We start from the raw sequence: 23415 nt of genomic DNA, 5'->3' as shown, positions 1-23415 counted from the left end.
TTCACTTGAACATGTCTCCCCCTCTGCTCCTTTAGAGTGTCACAGCTGATGGCAGCTGTGGAACACTACGTGGGTGCAATGCTCGTTAGATGGGAGGAATAAAATCTATTCACAGTTTAAAATATCCAATACAATTGACACATAAGTAAAACTAGGATAGGCGTACATTCTCTCACCGTGCTTCTATTGTCAAAGGAACCATTGTAATAATATTAGAGTGTTGAATCAGACAAAATTTATTTAAGTGTGTAAGAACGGAGTTTCCGATTTATCACTGCTGAAAATAAATCCCAGTTTGTAAAATATCGCATTTAGGTAACTTTAGAATTCTATTTTAATTCTTGCATTTAGATAACTGAATTTGTAGTCACCGAACAAACCTGATCAACTGTCCAGTCTGCAGCCTCAGTGCCTTCTCCTGTTGCTCACTGTATTCAGGAATGACTGCGCTTTGCCCTTGACCTCAATGAAATATTCAATGAAAGGCCACACACATTCAGCCATCCCTCTTTATTGAGAAGTACAGGCAGGTCTGACCCTACTTTTGGACGGTTAACTACTGGAATTGTTCATCTCCCGCTGACAGTGCTGAAGTCACAGGGTCACCGTTGTCTGACTCTGAACTCTTCCAAGCTGCACACAGACAGACCTGAATCATATGAATGGTCACATTCTGTCTCAGAAACATCAGAGAAAAGGACTGAGATTTGCTCTGTCCCTGGACAGTGATATGTGTCTGGCTAGTGAGGTCATATTGCAGTGGTGTGTCCGCTGTCCAGTATCCAGTATCCAACCTTGTGGCACTATGAGCAAAGCACCTGTAACCTACACCTAATGCTTTTCCATTATGAAAGAACACAATCAACACTTCAGTGTGTATGGTCTTACAGTTCATTCAGATGCTAAAGCCCTCTGTTATGCAGCTTTCTCCAACTGCATATATTAGCTGTTGATCTGTACAATTTTACTAATGCACTTACCAATTACAGTAACAGCCCTGAAGAACACACAGCCAACGTATATATGTTATAGGAGCAGTATGACAGGTATACATGGATCAATACATACTTTGCATATGTCTCGTTTTAACCTGATTCAGTCTGCAGAACTCACAGCACTGCTTAGGTACTTGGAGATGTGATCTGAAAACTGAAACCCTTGAGTCTGCAGAATAGTGATGTACTGCACTGGCTCGATACGATTCAATTAAATGCATAAGAACAAACACTAGTATTTTTCTGTTTATATTTCTTACAATTAAATTTGATGTGATGTCATATCAAAGAAGAATCACTGTAAGTACCCTAGTTCAGTTCCATGTGTCTGGGGCGGAAACAGAGATCTGTGTAATCTTTGCTCAAGCACCCGGTAGGTGTTTCAGTCGACTGCCTCCATACGCTGCATTTTTCACACATGAGAGCCGCGGGCCTGAGACAGGACAGGAGCTGCTCTCAGCGGGATTGGCTCCATGCTGGCTCTTCTGTCTCTGGGGCTCCAGCATGCACATATGTGAGGCCTAATCCATTCAGAGCACTGGAATCTCTTCTGCCTCACATACCACACACAGCCAAGAAGCATGTGTTTTCAAATCATCATACACCTGGCAGTACAAGGTAAAGAATAGGTTGTTGTGTGTTTGTAAGTGTGCGTGTGCGTATGCGTGTATGTGTGTGTGTACTGGACAGGGGCCAAGCTCTGTCTATGTTTCTCTTTCTATATCAGAGCGCTATTGTAAAGCAGTCAGGAAAACACTCTCTTAAAGGGGCAGACCCTATATAACGTTGCCTTGTAAGCAGCTTTGTGCTTTTACTTCAGCATCCAAGTATTCAGCATTCAGAATGGCAGATTAAGTCTTTCAGGAAAATTGGCATTTGCCACAGGCCATGAAATGCACAAAGCCAGCTGTGGTGAATGAGAAAGAGAGAGTGCATCAAAGAGAGAGAAGGTATTTGAAAGACACATTAAAGTGGCGTTTCACAATAGCTGCAGACAATGAGTTACAAGGAGCAGGCTAGAAGTGGTAAGGATTATCATCAGTGGGAGATACGTTAAGTGTCAGCTGTTTGGGCTCCTGATCCCCCAATCCAACCTCCTTACTTGACAGTGGGCTGGGTTGTAACATGGCAGCTGTGGATGTGTTAAAATATAGGCTAATCGAACTCTGTTGACTTGTTGTGTTATGTAAATGTTGTGTTCTAAGTCTGCATGTTGAATATCCATCATCATCACCCATCCTCCTCAACATCATCATGAATACAATGCACTAAAATGTTCAGTTACCTGTAATTTTTATAATGTGAGATTATTGAAAATGATATTCACAACATTTCTAGACGTCTTAACCTTTTACTGCAGTGGGCTAAATCCGGGTCACACAGAGTGTTTCTTGGTAGTCTTAAACATATCTACTTTGAAACAAAAGTACTGTATACACCTCACATACATGGTTATGATCTTTTAAAAAAAAAATACCTCTACCATGTCAGATATAGAGTTGAAATGTATTCAATTTTGAGTTTGCATCCCAATATTACACTTGATATCTATCACAGAAGACTGAAATATAACAAAACCGTTTGACATAGAAACACCAGATTTTTTGCGTCTTTAAAAAAAATAATGTTTATTCATTATGAAATTATGAAAAATATTAATAACATTCCACGCATGAGGCCACTAGGTAATTTGACTGCAGGAAAGGACTACATATCGTTTATATGAAGGTTCCATGACTTCTATGAGACCATCATTCTCTATTTAAATCAGTCTCTGATCATTTACTTGAGAACCAAAGGCATAGGATCGTTCTAAAATGCAAACTACAAGACATAGATAGGTTCCCAAATGTCATTTCAATAATCTAAACTGCTATAAAATTCATTTTGGGGTGATATAGTATCATGCTCTTTTATTCTTTGCTTGCTTGCTAATGCTAATCAGTGCCATTGTCTCATAATGCAAATGTTTGTAAGAGGCCAGAGTGGAATTCATCCCTTAGATACCACACAGAGCTGATTTGTGTCAAAGCACCGGGGCGCATTACTGTGCAAATGAAATGCAGGGAAAGCACAGATTATAGTCCCGTTACCAGGAGAGAGGGAAACTACATAGCAGTAATACAGCAGACACATACAACTGTACTAGTTGTCTCTACTGTTGAATGTTCTCTAACATAGAATGTTCTCTAGCATTGAATGTTCTCTAGCATTGAATGTTCTCTAACATAGAATGTTCTCTAGCATTGAATGTTCTCTAGCATTGAATGTTCTCTAGCATTGAATGTTCTATAGCATGGCATGTTCTCTAGCATTGAATGTTCTCTAGCATGACATGTTCTCTAGCATTGCATGTTCTCTAGCATTGGATGTTCTCTAGCATTGAATGTTCTCTAGCATGGCATGTTCTCTAGCATTGAATGTTCTCTAGCATTGAATGTTCTCTAGCACGGCATGTTCTCTAGCATTGAATGTTCTCTAGCATTGAATGTTCTCTAGCATGGCATGTTCTCTAGCATGGCATGTTCTCTAGCATTGAATGTTCTCTAGCATTGAATGTTCTCTAGCATTGAATAGGGTGGATTTCAATATGTTTCATCAAGGCTAGTTAACAAGTTCAGCAGATGACTCCGAGCCCACAGATATATGCATGTAATTAGTGCAAATCTCTTCAGTGTCATTAATCTAATGCCTGCCTGCTTGCCCATGGGCGCTCATACTAGTGGAGCTGGTAGATTGCTAGAAGCCAATCAATGGCTATATTTAGATATGTTCAAAAGCAGGACCTTTTTAGAAACAAGGTAAAAAGTTTAAAGTTAAGCAATGATGTGGAATGTGAAGGAACACGCTGTGCATGTCCTCTAAGTCATATTCCATTTTTGAGTTCATGGAGAGTGCTCAAGTGAGATATTTCAAGATAAGGTTTATTTGTTGCAGATGTTGGGTACATCTTGGACCTTGTGATATTGTGATTTTAGGGCAATAGTTTCCCTACTCCACAATATATGAAATGCAATATAACATTTACATTTTAGTCATTTAGCAGATGCTCTCATCCAGAGTGACTTAAATCCAATTTATGCTTGATCCGAAAATGTGGTTGGAGGCTCCGTACGGAGGGTGTGACGCAATTGCAGAGCCTCCAGAGGCATGCAGAGGCCAAATCGAGCTCCGTACCACATTGCTGTGTGCCTCCAAAATGTTGTAACAATGCAGAGGGCTCCATATAGCTCGGCATTTACATTATTGGTTGACGGTAGGGGGGAGCGGTAGGTCCTGTATAAACACAAACTCACTTCCTTGACAACTTCCTTCACAACAGCTCTGCGCTGCTCCGCAAAGCGCAAGAAGTATGAATGCCCTGACTTCTACAGAGGCCGTATCACCGTAAATGCTGCACGGCCAATGCAGACGTCGGATTGACCATGCAGTGCCTGTTACAGTAATGGGAACATATGTCACGTGTGCCGGCAGCTCTATTTAGTCCCCTGTAGCTCAGTTGGTAGAGCACGGCGCTTGCAACGCCAGGGTTGTGGGTTCGTTTCCCACAGGGGCAGTATGAAAATGTATGCACTCACTAACTGTAAGTCGCTCTGGATAAGAGAGTCTGCTAAATGACTCAAATGTTAATATTTAGTCCTTTTTATTTATTCCATCGTGTACTTTATTTTGAATGTATTAACCTAGAAGTGCTTTAAATATTTATCCTATCATGTGTTTTGGCTTATTTCTTATTTACTTATTTGAGTAACTTCCTTTACTTTGAATTGGTTAACCTCCTTGAGTGTTTGTCTTCTTGTGCGAATGAGTGTCTTAATAATGGACCTGAGCCACGCCCTCCACACCTGAGGAGCATTGGTGCTAACGAGCTGTCGCTGCACAAAGGTAGCTCTCAGACGTTGTTCAGCAGAGTCAAGCCAGCAACGGGAGAGGACAGGTGCCACAGGCTGTACCCAGCCACTACCACTACCACTACCACTACCACTACCACTACCACTACCACTACCACCACCACTACCACTACCACTACCACTGCGGCGGCGTGGCGTCTTGGGAGAGGGGACCGGATGAGTGTGACCCTGCTCGGGAAGAGCTGACCGGAACGACCCAGCTCGGGATGAAGAGCCGAACGACGTGTGTTCCCAGGATATTGACAGTACTGATGAAGCTTTCTTCACTCTCCAGACGTAGCATGCTACGACGAGACTGTCGAGGCCACGACTACTGCATTGGAACCCCATGATGCCAACTCCGATACGACGAACACTCCATGCTAAACAACAATGGACTAGTTTGTATGTGGTGTCCTTTTATCCTGTAACCCCTGTTTTTAATATTAAGAAAATAAAGATATTAAAGAACTGTAGACACTGTCTGGTATTGAAATAACTTTGGGTTTTTCATACTGGTCCCCCATGGGATTTGAACCTACAACCATGGTGTAGCACACACCATGTTCTACCAACTGAGCCACACAGGCTAGATATGCTTCAACATATTGGAAGCTTTAGGCTGAGAACTCTATGAGGATGTCATTTTAGAACACATTAGCTTCACTATTGCAGCGAGCTGAAAGTGAAAAGATCTCCTGGAGCCTATTAACAGTTGTGGTGTCCAAGACAGCGTTGCTAATTATGCTGTGATGATAAGAAGTCCGCTTACACTGTACTTTGATTATAAAGGTTTATTGTATCAAAGATCACAGTATCAATTTACAGATATCTGCAGTTATATCTGGAGAGAAACGGCCAATCTGTTGATCCAATATGTTGTCTCTCTCTCAGTCCTTTGTTTAAGACACAGTATTTATATCCAATGTGACATAGTATGGCATGATTTTAATAAACCAATCCCCGGCTTTCACATATCTCCAAATGTCCTCTATTCCAAGAAACCTATGTAGCAATGCTTTTCCAAATGCTTCAGCAAAGCAGAGTAAAGTTCATCTATTACACCATTTGCAAACATCAGCAAAATCAATAGACCTTCAGACACTACATATTTCCCCCCTTCGAGACTAATTAAGTCTCGAAAACAAAAATAATAGATTTATGACAAATAACAATTTTTGTTCTTGAGTAACTTTAGCAATAAACCAAAATGTATGGAGAGTAAACACATGTTTATATAGACACATTTTTGTATGGGGTGTAAATAAATTGTTATGGAGTGTAAGAGCGAAAAACCTGTCTGGCAGCTTTCATTCCAAATATCCATCAGTCAATCAAGACAGGAAAATTCTCTCACGGCCCCTCTGCCCTAGGCGACCACCTAAGTACTCCAGATCAATTTATAAATCTTTATCAATGCATTTTAAGCTATGATGCAATTGAATACACATGAAAACCTCAGCAAACAAAATACAATCAAAAATGTCCACATTCAGGCTGGTCGACCCATCGGACCCTCCTGTGGATTCTCTCTGTCCCTGCCTAGACCCAATATCCCTAAGCTTCAACGAAATAAACAAAAACATCTGAGGTCCCCACATGTACCCAACAACAGAAAACATAATTGTTCAAAAATTAATACAGAAAGAATATAACACTGGAATGTAGTCCACTACACTGCAGCTCCTCCACAGTGTCGACTTTCAATGCGACGTCGATGATGGAATCTGAACATTTCCACACCTTCCTTGTTCCACTTCTTCCAGTCCATTCATATTGTCCATGTTTGAGTATTTGAGTCCCTCTACATATTCCCCCATATGCTTCTGGAAGAAAAGAAAAGACCAAACAGTATCTTTTGCAAAACAACACATTCAAATTAAAACATCAATATCAACTAAAAATGATATGAATTCCAAAAATGATATGAATTCCATTTCCCCCCTTTGATTCATAAGAAAATACTAAATATCACAATAATATAATTATCCCACAATCAGATATTCCAAATTTCCTAGAGTTATTTCAACCCTAGTTTACATAACATTTTAGTCTGACTTTTTCAAAAAATAAATTCCAAATGTTTTTTTCAAAAACCATTTCACTGATTTATTCACAAAACTCTTTCCCATTTTCTGAGGATATTAAATCGGGAAATTCCCACCTGCTGATGACTTCTTTACACAACAACTTTGCAACCGACTGAGCATATTTTAGCTTAGTTGGACATCTTATGCACCTCTTGGTATAGGAATGTAACCAAGAATAACAGTCACACATTCTTTTTCAGACAGATTGTGCACCTGCCAATGACATAGTCAACCTATTCAAGAAAATATGGTTCCCAAAAATCCTACTCCTTTGTGATCTTTATCCTAATCTCCCCTCTTGCAACATTAGCTAACCCATAGCTTCCTAAATCATCATGGTTTCTCCAAAACAATAATTGATTGCTACTCTAAGGATTTTTTCTATTGTCCTCAAAACACCTGCTTTTGAAAGTCCTTCAATTGCTGGTTCAATCCCTTGGATTGCTTCATCTTTCAATGGATACTGATTCTTCCAAGGAGGTCTGGCTCCTCATCGAAGTTCAACTTTCACCTCGATTGGGCTGATTTCACAAATCCAATATCAGTACTACTTTGATATCTCAAACATTCTTGAACTTTTTGCAACATCTTCTCTTTAATAGGGTCTGAATCCATCTTCACACTGCAAATAGATTCATCTGTCATCCATACAGCTTGTGGCTCTCCTTGTCCTAGAGCCGAAATCATCATTTTGAGAAATCGGTGATCTTCACTCCTCCAAATCCCTGTCCTAATTAGTTGATTTCACATAGTGTGATGTGTAACCTCTTCAGGCTGAACACAGATAAAAGCCTTTCTGCTATCCATCATCACTTCCCATAGTCCATTGTTTATTTTCACTTCAATTGTTGGGTCTTTTTCCCTAACTGGTGCTACCAGCTGAAACCCCACTTTCGGATCTTCTAGGCACCCCTAGAATCCTTGCTCCGGGCCCCTATAAGGGTTCACCTGTCCTCCAGATGATCTTCACTTGCTCCTGTATCTTCCTCTGAAATTCTTTCTTTCCTAAACCTTCTCGTCCTCTTCCTCTCCAATTCTGTCTCTGTCCAGAAACTGGCTGTGGATATGAAACAACTGGTACCGCTATTGGTGTCTGGTACAATTGTGGTTGGAACTGGTTCGTTTGAAGCTGTGGCAGTGATTGTTGATTTGGTTCACACTGATTCTTCATAACCAAAGCTTTTCTTCTCCTTCTTATTCTCTACCAGTTGTATTTGATTTGAGTTTTCTGAGAGTTTCTTGGTCCTGTTCTTTCTGGTTGTGTTCCTTTTTCCGGTACAGATCCACTTGATGGGCTATATGATCTGTATAGACACCTTTTGTCATGCTTCCAAGTCCAACCACCTCTGCCAGTTTGCTCCTTACCGGTAAGGGCAGTCCCATCTGTAGTTTAGCTCTCAAGATTGACTGCTCAATTTGACTCACATCTGGATCATTTCCGGTAATATTTCTCCACACTTGATGAACTCTTGACACGTAGGCTCTCGGATTTTCTTGTTGTCCTAGTAAGTCACTCAGAATGTTGTCATGATGCACATTTGTTGGAAACGTATCTCTCAGTGCTCTCCACAGCCGATTTCTACTTGCAGCCAACAATTCAGGGTCGTTCACTGCAGTCCCCACATATCTATGAAGTCCAGCTCTCTGAAAAATTTCTTCCATGCCTGGAATCCCAAGGAGATTAGCCAAAAGTCTCTTAATGTCTCCTATGGCAGACTGTGTTCCCACCGTAATTTCTTCCAACTTTGAAATCCAAGGATATGCTCCATCTTGAAGAGTAGGCAGTTTCTCAAGTATATCTGACATATCGGTATTCTGCAAAGGCTTATATTCTAGGTTTTGTCCTCGAATGATCACCGGCATAATTTTCTTACTAGTGCCCTCTTTTCTTGGCCTCAATGTATATTTATTCTCAGATTCTTGGGATTCTTTTCTCAGCAGCTTCTTTTTCTTTATCTTCAGCTTCTGGAGTTGTTCCTCCAGTTTTTTCACTTCTTCTAAACTAGTCACTTTATCCAGGCATGAGACGCATCGGTCTATATCTCTTTCTATTTCTTCTGTGCTAGTCATTGTAGGATAAAATCCTCTTGAATATGAAGCACCTTTAATCTCCAAATCTTCATCGTTGTCTCCATCTTCATTTTCATCAGAACTCGAATCACTTGTATTCTTCTTCTTCCAACTTCCATCACCCCTTCTTTCCGCTCTGGCCAACCTCTGTCTGATGACAGGGTCATATCCACCCATGATCTCTTCTGAATCACTCTGATCATCATCATCGTCATCATCATCATCATCATCATCATAAAGTTCCATCCTCCTGAACCTCGCTCTACCCTTAGTTTCCAGACATCTCGTTTTCTTCCTGCTTTTGGGGTTTGGATTCATCTTTATGGTCGTTTCTGCTTGTCCTCTCTCTATTATTTGTTCATCTTCATCTCTGATGCAATAGTCACCCTCCTGAATGATCACTGGAAGCTGAGGATAAACGTCCTTAAACTTGGCTTCTTTCTCATAAGGTGGGGGTGTTTTTGCTGAATCCATATGTGAGAAAGGTGTATTGACTTCTGCAATTACTTTTTCTGTCACCTTCACCTCTTTTGCCATTTTCTCTGTACCTCTGTCTCTCTTATCTTTTGTATCTTTTATCAGTTTTTGTCCTTCATTTTCAAACAGCTTAAGAACACCCAGCTCTCTTTGTCTTTTTTCTTTGCGTAGTTTTCCTTTCTTCCCCTTCTTTTGATCTGCCTTATACGTGGATACAAGCACTTGCATTATCTTGATGACGTCTGGGTTAAGAGTCCCTTCCACTGGCCATGGTTGTTCAATGTCAGGCCAACGTTTATTCCATTTTTCGGATAATCTTGCTATACCATTAACTAGAGGATTACTATTCTGTACTACATCAAGAGGAGTAATTGCTTTTGTAGTTTTGATGTCCTTTTTCCCCATTGTAACGACTCTGTTATGTGTTTCCCTCTTTTTTTTATTTTTTTTATTTTTTTTAAATTAAAAATAATTAATCAATTAATTAATCAATATATCAATTTATTTTATGAATTTTATTTTACCAAATTATTGATTAGTGGCAGTCTTACCACATCCGATCAGGAAAAGTAAAGGAAAGTAGTCAACTTCAGAGCAACCCAAAAAATAAAGACCTCTAATCCTGCAACACTACAGCACTCACAAACCAATTGCTTAATAAGCACCCAATTACCTTAATTTTACAGAATAATGTCAATGCTGGATTTCCAACACAACTCTAATTAAAACAAGTCATTCACAAAAACTCTAATGTGCAATTATCAATTACATCAATTCATCAGTCTGTTGCCAAGTTCCTGCGAAATGGTCACAACATGAAATATCCTATGTATACACAATGTATGTATTATATCCTGTAAGGGAAAGTAGGTTTTGTGGATAAGAACAGTACTGGCCTTTAATTGGACTGGGTTGTTGTCGCTGATGTACTGGTCAGCACCTCCTCTCTCTCTCTCTCTCTCTCTCTCTCTGTCTCCTCCTTCTCGTCTCTCATATGACAGAAAAAAAAGGAACAGACAACAATTTAGTATTTTATGCATACTTATATTCACATTCACGCTAAGAAATAAGCAAACAGCTTAACTCAGGAATGTTATAAATAGCTCAATAACATTTTATTTTATTTATTTAATTATTATTATTATTTAATCCATCAACATATCTCTCATTCATCAACTCAACCGATGTCAACCAAACAGTTCCACAGCCAAGCCAACAGCTAATCCATCAAACAGAACACTCCACTTGTGTGCAAGTCTCTGTCTGCTCCCTCTCTGTCTACGTAACTCTAAACTCATAAAATCCTACGTGTGCGCAGTTCAGTCACCAATTCGATTTCAGAGTGAAAGGAACAACAGAGTAGACAGACCCGCTGTCGCTCCGTTCTCTCCTCCCATAGACAAACAATAACACTTAACAAAACTCACAAACGAACACGGAACACATAGAACATAGAACACAAATCCCACTTATCCTAATCTGCAGATTTATAGTTATGTTGTTATCAATTACAAAACATCTCTATACACTCTTAAAAAAAGTCCTCCCTGTAGGCTCATGATTAGTTAGTAAACATTCTCTTTTTATAGATTTTTTAACTTATTGTCCTTCCAGGGGGCTCATAGTTTATATAGTTAACAATTATTAACGTTCTCACAAACAGAGACTCATAAGATTTTTAACCTTAACTTTATTCTAGGGGCTTAACTTCTTATGAAAACAAAAATCCCTGTTCTCAACCAAAATATATATATATATATATATGTGTATAAATCTCTAACATAGATTTTATCCTAACATGAGTCGACACACAGTTTAAACACAACAGAGACGTCTTTATTTTATTATTTTTCTCTCTCCCACACACACACACACACATAGGCTCTCTTCCTCTCACACACACACAATTCAAGAGGAATGCATCCGTTCATACAATACACTAAGCATGCTACCGTCGCTCCTTATTTCTCATTGTTCCTTCCTAAATTTGTGCTACCTCGAGTTGCAGATATTCAATGAGAGGTTACTTCGAACATATACTTCGTCAACTATATTCCGAGAGGTAACGTGCAATTGAATGTATCTTCCACAAACTCACAGTTCCCAGAACTGACCCGAAAGTCAACCTAGTGACTCTCCTAGGATTTATGGCCCATCTTAATGATCGCCTCGTTTGAGGGCTTCCTTAAATCAGCGACGTCCTAAAAGTATACTTTTCCTTATTTCCTGGCCTTATTCCTTCATGCTTTTCCTGGACACTCTCTCACACTTTTTCCAAGCCAAAATATGTGTGCCCAGTGTCAATAATTCCTATAGACTCTCCCCCCTGTTTGCGTTGTTCCCAACGCAAACAAAGGTAGAAATTTAGAACGGACTTTCATCCCACAGCAAATAACAGCAAAGCGCACACACACAAGTCCTTTGACGGTACATCTGAACAAACACAGACACAAGCACACGAACCGACCAGCGCCCAAAGAACTGTGAGTAATCTCACCTTATCTGCCGGCGTCTTGAGCGGGAGTCATTTCGTAGCCCATGAATGGAATGCTGAGAAAAGACGTAGCACGTCCCAAATCCTCGTCGCCATTAAAATGTGGGGTCCAAGACAGCGTTGCTAATTATGCTGTGATGATAAGAAGTCCGCTTACACTGTACTTTGATTATAAAGATTTATTGTATCAAAGATCACAGTATCAATTTACAGATATCTGCAGTTATATCTGGAGAGAAACGGCCAATCTGTTGATCCAATATGTTGTCTCTCTCTCAGTCCTTTGTTTAAGACACAGTATTTATATCCAATGTGACATAGTATGGCATGATTTTAATAAACCAATCCCCGGCTTTCACATATCTCCAAATGTCCTCTATTCCAAGAAACCTATGTAGCAATGCTTTTCCAAATGCTTCAGCAAAGCAGAGTAAAGTTAATCTATTACACCATTTGCAAACATCAGCAAAATCAATAGACCTTCAGACACTACACAGTCACTGGGAGTTCATCCATCGTTGAATTTATAACAGCATAGATTAAATCTTTTTGAGAATATAAATTGTCACATTTCCCTTAAGTCATAAAATATGGTTGTCAAAACATGGCAGCAACATTTTGAATGAAAAGTTTTCATATTGAGGGGAACATAGTGTGTACAGTTTATCTTGACTGAAGTAGTACAAATGTGCAGGGAACTCTACGACCTTTGTAAAGAAGACATTTGTAAAGAAACGTATCTAGTTCTAAAGAAACAGATGAGTCCATTAATTGACAGATTAAAGGTATTGGGAGTCTTAGAAAATAATGGACATTGTGAATACAATTTTCATTCTCTTCTAAGGATGGGACTGCATTCTCCCAAACAGGATTTCATGAACAGCACAGACTGTGTATAAAGGCATGAAGTGACGCAGGGTTTTGTGAGGAAACGATGGACCAAGCCTTAAATTTAACTGGAGTGGTCCGTCAGTAGAACCCCTAGAAGCTGTTTCCCAGCCTACCTTGAAATGGATGAGCCTTGATAGCACCAGAAACTGCAGGAGTGAGGGTTGGATTTTTTATCATTGTTAACATAATAAAAGTACTGAAACTATTAACATAAATTGACTGTCAAAGTCAACATGCTGGACTCTTTCACTCAGTTTTGTGCACTGCATTCGGAAAGTATTCAGACCCCTTGACATTTTCCACATTGTTACGTTACAGCATTATTCTAAAATGTGTTAAATCGTTTTTTTCCCCTCATCAATCTACACACAATACCCCATAATAAGAATGCGTGCAAATTTATTTTAAAAACCCCCCAGAAATATCACATTTACATAAGTATTCAGACCCTTTACTCAGTACTTTGTTGAAGCACCTTTGGCAGCGATTAAACCTTGAGTCTTCTTGGGTATGACTCTACAAGCTTGGCATACCTGTATTTGGGGAGTTTCTCCCATTCTTCTCTGCAGATCCTCTCAAGCTCTGTCAGGTTGGATGGGGAGCATCGCTGCACAGCCATTTTCAGGTCTCTCCAGAGATGTTCGATCAGGTTCAAGTCCGGGCTCTGGCTGGGCCACACAACGACATTCAGAGACTTGTCCCAAAGCCACTCTTGGCTGTGTGCTTAGGGTCGTTGTCCTGTTGGAAGGTGAACCTTCGCCCCTAGTCTGAGGTCCTGAGCGCTCTGGAGCAGGTTTTCATCAAGGATCTCTCTGTACTTTGTTCCGTTAATCTTTCCCTCGATCCTGACTAGTCTCCCAGTCCCTGCCGCTGAAAAACATCCCCACAGCATGATGCTGCCACCACCGTGCTTCACCGTAGGGATGGTGCCAGGTTTCCTCCAGATGTGATGCTTGGCATTCATACCAAAGAGTTGAATCTTGGTTTCATCAGACCAGAGAATCTTGTTTCTCATGGTCTGAGAGTCCTTTACGTGCCTTTTGGCATACTCCAAGCGGGCTGTCATGTGCCTTTTACTGAGAAGTGGCTTCCGTCTAGCCACTCTACCATAAAGGCCTGTTTGGTGGAATGCTGCAAAGATGGTTGTCCTCTGGAAGGTTCTCCCATCTCCACAGAGGAACTCTGGAGCTCTGTCAGAGTGACCATTGGGTTCTTGGTCACCTCTAGGAAGAGTGTTGGTGGTTCCAAACTTCTTCTATTTAAGAATGATGGAGGCCACAGTGTTCTTGGGGACCTTCAATGCTGAATACATTTTTTTGCACGCTTCCCCAGGTCTGTGCCTCGACACAATCCTGTCTCGGAGCTCTACAGACAATTCCTTAAACCTCATGACTTGGTTTTTGCTCTGACATGCACTGTCAACTGTCTATATAAGGTCCCGCAGTTGACAGTGTATGCCTTTCCAAAACATGTCCAATAAATTTAATTTACCACAGGTGGACACCAATCAAGTTGTAGAAACATCTCAAGGATGATCAATGGAAACAGGATGCACCTGAGCTCAATTTCGAGTCTCATAGCAAAGAGTCAGAATACTTATGTAAATAAGTTATTTCCGTTTTTTATTTTGAATACATTTGCAAAAGATTCTACAAATATGTTTTAGCTTTGGCATTATAGGGTATTGTGTGTAGATTGATGAGGAAGTAAATTCATTTAATCCATTTTAGAATAAGGCTGTAATATAACAAAATGTGGAAAAAGGGAAGGCGTCTGAATACTTTCCGAATGCACTGTATATGGTTAAGTAAACAGTATAATAGGTAAGCATGCAAATCTTGAGCATGCAAATCTTTACATAATTGAAAATGTAGACGTTTTAATAACATGCTATTTTAACCCCTACCGATGTATTGTTGGTTAGTACATATTTATCTTAGATTTTTTTCTGGCTGTGACTGTACTATGAATATACAGTGGGGGAAAAAAGTATTTAGTCAGCCACCAATTGTGCAAGTTCTCCCACTTAAAAAGATGAGAGAGGCCTGTAATTTTCATCATAGGTACACGTCAACTATGACAGACAAATTGAGAATTTTTTTCTCCAGAAAATCACATTGTAGGATTTTTTATGAATTTATTTGCTAATTATGGTGGAAAATAAGTATTGGGTCACCTACAAACAAGCAAGATTTCTGGCTCTCACAGACCTGTAACTTCTTCTTTAAGAGGCTCCTCTGTCCTCCACTCGTTACCTGTATTAATGGCACCTTGTTTGAACTTGTTATCAGTATAAAAGACACCTGTCCACAACCTCAAACAGTCACACTCCAAACTCCACTATGGCCAAGACCAAAGAGCTGTCAAAGGACACCAGAAACAAAATTGTAGACCTGCACCAGGCTGTGAAGACTGAATCTGCAATAGGTAAGCAGCTTGGTTTGAAGAAATCAACTGTGGGAGCAATTATTAGGAAATGGAAGACATACAAGACCACTGATAATCTCCCTCGATCTGGGGCTCCACGCAAGATCTCACCCCGTGGGGTCAAAATGATCACAAGAACGGTGAGCAAAAATCCCAGAACCACACGGGGGGACCTAGTGAATGACCTGCAGAGAGCTGGGACCAAAGTAACAAAGCCTACCATCAGTAACACACTACGCCGCCAGGGACTCAAATCCTGCAGTGCAAGACCAGAACCTGCAGTGAACTTAACCAGAACAGCGCCGGAGAAGATGGCTGCCGTTTTACAGCCCTCTAACCAATTGTACTATTATGTGTGTTTTTCCCCATTATTTGTAATTTATTTTGTACATAATGTTTCTGCCATCGTCTCTTATAACCAAAAAGAGCTTCTGGATATCAGGACAGCGATTACTCACCTCGTATTGGACGAAGATTTTTTCTTCAACGAGGCGGCCGCGAAGGATATCATACAGACACCCGACAAGGCCCAAATCCCCGTCATTCGCGTGAGGAAGAGACGGAGATATCGTGGACGTAGATCGGGGTGCCTTGTAAGGATCCGACGGCGAGCGAGTAAACTGCCTCTTCCATCAATCCTATTAGCCAACGTTCAATCATTTGAAAATAAATTGGATGACTTAAGATTACGGTTATCCTACCAACGGGACATTAAAAACTGTAATATCTTATGTTTCACCGAGTCGTGGCTGAACGACGAAATGGATATCATACAGCTAGCGGGCTATACGCTACATCGGCCGGATAGAACGGCTGACTCCGGTAAGACAAGGGGTGGCGGTCTGTGTATATTTGTAAACAACAGCTGGTGCACAAAATCAAATACTAAGGAAGTCTCAAGGTTTTGCTCGCCTGAGGTAGAGTATCTTATGATAAGCTGTAGACCACACTATTTACCAAGAGAGTTTTCATCTATCTTTTTCATAGCTGTCTATTTACCACCACAAACCAATGCTGGCATTAAGATTGCACTGAATGAGTTGTACAAGGCCATAAATCAACAGGAAAACGCTCATCCAGATGCAGCGCTCCTAGTGGCCGGGGACTTTAATGCAGGGAAACTTAAATCCGTTCTACCTAATTTCTACCAGCATGTTAAATGTGCAACCAGAGGAAAAAAAACTCTAGACCACCTTTACTCCACACACAGAGACACATACAAAGCTCTCCCTCGCCCTCCATTTGGCAAATCTGACCATAACTCTATCCTCCTGATTCCTGCTTATAAGCAAAAACTAAAGCAGGAAACACCAGTGACTCGGTTAATAAAAAAGTGGTCAGATGACGCAGATGCTAAGCTACAGGACTGTTTTGCTAGCACAGACTGGAACATGTTCCGGGATTCTTCAGACAGCATTGAGGAGTACACCACATCAGTCACTGGCTTCATCAATAAGTGCATCGATGATGTCGTCCCCACAGTGACCGTACGTACATACCCCAACCAGAAGCCAGGGATTACAGGAAACATCCGCACTGAGCTAAAGGGTAGAGCTGCCGCTTTCAAGGAACGGGACTCTAACCCGGACGCTTATAAGAAATCCCGCTATGACCTCCGACGAACCATCAAACAGACAAAGAGCCAATACAGGACTAAGATTGAATCGTACTACACTGGCTCTGACGCTCGTCGGATGTGGCAGGGCTTGAAAACGATTACAGACTACAAAGGGAAGCACAGCCGCGAGCTGCCCAGTGACACAAGCCTACCAGACGAGCTAAACCACTTCTATGCTCGCTTCGAGGCAAGCAACACTGAAGCATGCATGAGAGCACCAGCTATTCTGGATGACTATGTGATCACGCTCTCCGTAGCCGATGTGAGTAAGACTTTTAAGCAGGTCAACATTCACAAGGCCGCAGGGCCAGACGGATTACCGGGACGTGTACTCCGAGCATGTGCTGACCAACTAGCAAGTGTCTTCACTGACATTTTCAACATGTCCCTGACTGAGTCTGTAATACCAACATGTTTCAAGCAGACCACCATAGTCCCCTTGCCCAAGGACTCTAAGATAACCTGCCTAAATGACTACCGACCCGTAGCACTGACGTCTGTAGCCATGAAGTGCTTTGAAAGGCTGGTCATGGCTCACATCAACAGCATTATCCCAGAAACCCTAGACCCACTCCAATTTGCATACCGCCCCAACAGATCCACAGATGATACAATCTCTATTGCACTCCACACTGCCCTTTCCCACCTGGACAAGAGGAACACCTACGTGAGAATGCTATTCATTGACTACAGCTCAGCATTCAACACCATAGTGCCCTCTAAGCTCATCACTAAGCTAAGGATCATGGGACTAAACACCTCCCTCTGCAACTGGATCCTGGACTTCCTGACGGGCCGCCCCCAGGTGGTAAGGGTAGGTAACAACACATCTGCCACACTGATCCTCAACACGGGGGCCCCTCAGGGGTGCGTGCTCAGTCCCCTCCTGTACTCTCAGTTCACCCATGACTGCATGGCCACACCATAATTAAGTTTGCCGACGACACAACAGTGGTAGGCCTGATCACCGACAATGATGAGACAGCCTATAGGGAGGAGGTCAGAGACCTGGCCGTGTGGTGCCAGGACAACAACCTCTCCCTCAACGTGACCAAGACAAAGGAGATGATTGTGGACTACAGGATAAAAAAGAGGACTGAGCACGCCCCCATTCTCATCGACGGGGCTGTAGTGGAACAGGTTGAGAGCTTCAAGTTCCTTGGTGTCCACATCACCAACAAACTATCATGGTCCAAACACACCAAGACAGTCGTGAAGAGGGCACGACAAAGCCTATTCCCCCTCAGGAGACTGAAAAGATTTGGCATGGGTCCTCAGATCCTCAAAAAATTCTACAGCTGCACCATCGAGAGCATCCTGACTGGTTGCATCACCGCCTGATATGGCAACTGCTTGGCCTCCGACCGCAAGGCACTACAGAGGGTAGTGCGTACGGCCCAGTACATCACTGGGTCCAAGCTTCCTGCCATCCAGGACCTCTATACCAAGCGGTGTCAGAGGAAGGCCCTCAAAATTGTCAAAGACTCCAGCCACCCTAGTCATAGACTGTTCTCTCTGCTACCGCACGGCAAGCGGTACCGGAGTGCCAAGTCTAGGTCCAAAAGACTTCTCAACAGCTTCTACCCCCAAGCCATAAGACTCCTGAACAGCTAATCATGGCTACCCGGACTATTTGCACTGCCCCCCCACCCCATCCTTTTTACGCTGCTGCTACTCTGTTAATTATTTATGCATAGTCACTTTAACTCTACCCACATGTACATATTACCTCAACTACCTCAACTAGCCGGTGCCCCCGCACATTGACTCTGCAACGGTACCCCCCTGTATATATAGCCTCCCTACTGTCACTTTATTTTACTTCTGCTCTTTTTTTTCTCAACACTTTTTTTGTTGTTGTTTTATTTTTACTTTTTTTGTTAAAAATAAATGCACTATTGGTTAAGGGCTGTAAGTAAGCATTTCACTGTAATGTCTACACCTGTTGTATTCGGCGCATGTGACCAATACAATTTGATTTGAATTGATTTGAATACGTGTCCCCCTGCTTAAGCCAGTACATGTCCAGGCCCGTCTGAAGTTTGCTAGAGTGCATTTGGATGATCCAGAAGAGGATTGGGAGAATGTCATATGGTCAGATGAAACCAAAATAGAACTTTTTGGTAAAAACTCAACTCGTCGTGTTTGGAGGACAAAGAATGCTGAGTTGCATCCAAAGAACACCATACCTACTGTGAAGCATGGGGGTGGAAACATCATGCTTTGGGGCTGTTTTTCTGCAAAGGGACCAGGACGACTGATCCGTGTAAAGGAAAGAAGAAATGGGGCCATGTATCGTGAGATTTTGAGTGAAAACCTGCTTCCATCAGCAAGGGCATTGAAGATTAAACGTGGCTGGGTCTTTCAGCATGACAATGATCCCAAACACACCGCCTGGGCAACGAAGGAGTGGCTTCGTAAGAAGCATTTCAAGGTCCTGGAGTGGCCTAGCCAGTCTCCAGATCTCAACCCCATAGAAAGTCTTTGGACGGAGTTGAAAGTCCGTGTTGCCCAGCGACAGCCCCAAAACATCACTGCTCTAGAGGAGATCTGCATGGAGGAATGGGCCAAAATACCAGCAACAGTGTGTGAAAACCTTGTGAAGACTTACAGAAAACGTTTGACCTGTGTCATTGCCAACAAAGGGTATATAACAAAGTATTGAGACATTTTTGTTATTGACCAAATACTTATTTTCCACCATAATATGCAAATAAATTCATAAAAAAATCCTACAATGTGATTTTCTGGCATTTTTTTCTCATTTTGTCTGTCATAGTTGACGTGTACCTATGATGAAAATTACAGGCCTCTCTCATCTTTTTAAGTGGGAGAACTTGCACAATTGGTGGCTGACTATATACTTTCCCCCCCACTGTATACGGTTATGCCATGACACATTCACTACAGTCCAATCACTCTGCCCTTTTGAAAGCTTTGTTGTAAATATTGCATTTAACTGGGTAATAAAGTACGGTTCAGCACACTAAAATGTATTTCTGGGTCATGCCTTACATTTTGTCGTAAAAATCTTAAATCCGCTCGCCAAATGAAGAATTTTACAACAAACTTCAGCATGTTTTTATTTATGTTGCATAATATCCATTGCTAACATTTTATCCCTGTTTATTAACCTATACCAAATTAATATACAGAATGAATTTCTAACATGCTCTAGCGCAGATGGTGTGAAGAAACACTGAGGTCTCAGAAGTATTGTAAAGAAAAGAGAAAACAGTAAGTTGTGGTAAGAAAAGTTGATCACAACTGTATACATATGACCTAATATTGTCAGCAACATTCTACACTGACACATGGTTCCCTCAAGCTTGAGCAACTGCGAAGCTATTAATATCATATGATTTCACAGCAGGTAGCTCCTTAAAAACATTGTTTCTATGTCAAATCATCAGTGAGTTTCCCTATCCATCAGGAAACATCACCACTAGCCTATAAGATAGAGCTTTTGCACAACTGTTTTACTCTGATCTAAAGCAAATGACCCTTGAATGCACATCAACAGACTGCAGAAGATGGGATCAATGGAGTTTAGGGATTTAATAGCACACTTCATGTTGACATGGCACATGCATACAACACACCAGGAGGAGCCCAGGAATGTTTACCTCCATAAAGCATCACCTATTAAAGCTGCATATACGGGAACACAGGGGTTTGAAGATGTGTGAAGTTGTGAAGGACTGAGGTGGGAAATAGCTCATGCATCCTTGAGAGACCTCTGCTGAGAATGCGAAAAGGAAGCATTCATGTCACTTCACATCTCTCTTAGATATCAAGCCTCAGACAGAATCTCATTGATACAACTCCAGATTGGAATGGAAGTGTGTGTGGTGGTGTTGAGTTGGAGTGTTAATCTGTGTGGCTCTGGATGAAATGTAAAGAGACTCTCTCTGGCGGTGAATGAGGGGGATGAAGAGGAGAGGCCATTGTACTGACTGCTGTCTGTCCAAAGGATCATACACCAGGACAGGAAGATTTCACAGATCAGATCTGATGTGAGGGACTATCGTCCTATCCTGAGAAGCTTAAAGGGATACTTCGGGATTTGGGGAATTAAGTTTGAAGGAAGTTGGAGGTAGCATATCGTTAGCAGAGCGCAATAGCTGGAATTCTAACTAGCCAGCTCCTCTCAAATAGACCTAACTACTACAAAGCTGGGTGGTTGGTCATTTATAGTCTTACAAAGCTATACATAGTAATCAATATTGAATAAATTCATACATTTGACTAATAATCACAAGAAACAAGATTCTATCCACTTCTTCATATTCTGTCCCATTGTCGCATAGAGATTTATAGAGATCGCAACATTATATCTGTCTCAATGGCGCTGACCATACACATCAAACACATGGTTTCCATGTGGTTGATACCATTCCATGGACTCCATTCCAGACATTATTATGAGCCGTCTTTCACTCAGCAGCCTAATACATCTTTATGCGACAACGGGACAGAATATGAGGAAGTGGAAAGAATCTTGTTTCTTACCATTATCAATAAAATGAACACATGTATTAAATATCTATTACTATATATAGCTTTGTAAGACTATAAATTACCAACCACCCAGCTTTGGAGTAGCTACAAGGTCTATTTCCCTGATTTTGAGAGGAGCTGGCTAGTAGTTCCTGGAGAGTTCCAGCCAGGGGCGGCCTGTTCAATAGGGCGATATGGGCGACGCACTGCCAAACGGGAAAAGGAAGGGATTTTTTTTCTAATCAATTATATCACGGCAACAGTAGTTATCAGTGTTGTAATCTATACGTCTGATCTGCCACAGTGCCACACTGCCACTAAATGTCGAATCAGGCTAAAGTCGTGCTTCAAATGGCTCCCCCCCCTTTTGGGGCGATTTCAGTCAGGTTGAAAATCGCCCAGAAGTCTGTCATAGACTCCCATGTAAAATCAATTTTTTTCAAATTTCAGAGCCTTCAATACAATCTCAATGGGTGTCTGTGGGCTTGCACTTACGCGCTTTCGTCATACGTTACGTAACCATGAACGTAACTGAGAAAAGTGCGGATTGTGTCTTTGAAAGAAGTTCCTTTTTGTCGGCGAACAAATCAAGATAAATTGGCAACGAAACAATTAGGACCTCCCAGACCAAATTTAATAATTCAACAGGTTTCTACTAAAGGCGGAAAGTCCTACACCCGAGGATTTTCCAAAAATTGGTACGAACGAAAAAAGACATTGCCACTCACTCAACTGGATGAGGGATACAGGCTAGCTGTCCGCCGCCACAACGATGAGGTTAGTGTTGATAATCACAAGTTTACTGGAGAACTGAGACCAAGTAGAGACTTTGGACAGGGTGAATATGGTATAATAAAGGCAGTTTATTCAGAGGTAAAGATATCTGGAATCGCGTGCACGGACCCGTTCGTCAAACTCTTAGGGAGCTATAAATTAAGCCCCATTACTTACCATATCAGATAAGAGAAATTGCTGCAGCTACATATATTTTACATCCTGGCCCTACATAGTTCACTATTTGCATCACTTACCAAAATATTACATGTGGTCATATATGCTTGGAAAGTGGAGATGCCATAGAACGTCAAAAAAGTAAACATTGCTGGAGACACATTGCCGTTTTGGAGAAGACATCGCGTTTGCTAGCGAAGAGATTTGTTGTGGCAAATGAACTTGGGCTGGGAATTGCCAGGAACCTCACGATAAGATATATGCATCAGCATTGCGAGTCTCATGATTCTATACGTATTGCGATTCGATACTGTGATTTTATTGCGCATCATATGTCTGTTGCAGAGGGATCAGAAAGCCATGAGAACGAGTTTTGATCAGTCATGGAAATAAAAGTGCTGAAAACAAATTGGCTCCCAATGTGAAAAGATTGAGAACAAGCTATGAAGGAACAATAATGGTGTTTTGGTGCAGGTACAGCCAACTAGCGCTAAAATATTGCGATATTGTCAATACAGTATATCGTAAAGTATCACTATGTAACTCGATTTCTTTCACCCCAATCCCTCAAATTAACGGTAAATAACTGAATTGTTTGCCCCACATTTAGCTAAGATGATTAGCTAGCCAGCTAAAATGTTTTATTTAGTTAGCAGTCGCATCTACAATAGTTTACTGTCAATAACATGTCTCCAAAAATGACATGGTGTCTCCAATTGTGTTGACATTTTACAATTGCGATGCGCATCCATGAGTATCCACTTTCTGTAGCTCAGCTGGTAGAGCATGGTGCTTGTAACGCCAAGGTAGTGGGTTCGATCCCCGGGACCACCCATACACAAAAATGTATGCACGCATGACTGTAAGTCGCTTTGGATAAAAGCGTCTGCTAAATGGCATATTATTATTATTATTATTATTATCTGAAGAGAGCCCCGAAACATTGTGTGCAGAAATTTATGCAATAAATGAAGTAGGTTGAATCTAGTAGTTCTGATCTTCTGATTGGTCC

The 23415-nt window shown here is 41.3% G+C and overlaps 1 protein-coding gene across 1 annotated transcript; it reads right to left on the bottom strand.

Annotated features, from left to right (window-relative positions):
* Positions 1–5684: 5684 nt before the first annotated feature.
* Positions 5685–12507, bottom strand: LOC311105917 (uncharacterized protein). Its single transcript, XM_084148153.1, has 2 exons — positions 12020–12507; positions 5685–10511 (listed from the first exon to the last, which is right to left on the bottom strand). Exon 2 carries the CDS (start codon positions 9925–9927, stop codon positions 8170–8172), a length of 1758 nt encoding a protein of 585 aa, XP_084004279.1. The 5' UTR covers positions 9928–10511; positions 12020–12507; the 3' UTR covers positions 5685–8169.
* Positions 12508–23415: the final 10908 nt, after the last annotated feature.

Source organism: Coregonus lavaretus (assembly GCF_964263955.1).
Source record: "Coregonus lavaretus genome assembly, chromosome: 2".
Lineage (NCBI taxonomy): Eukaryota > Metazoa > Chordata > Actinopteri > Salmoniformes > Salmonidae > Coregonus > Coregonus lavaretus.
Note: the sequence above shows the minus strand (reverse complement) of the source record. Positions and strands in the feature narration are given on the sequence as shown.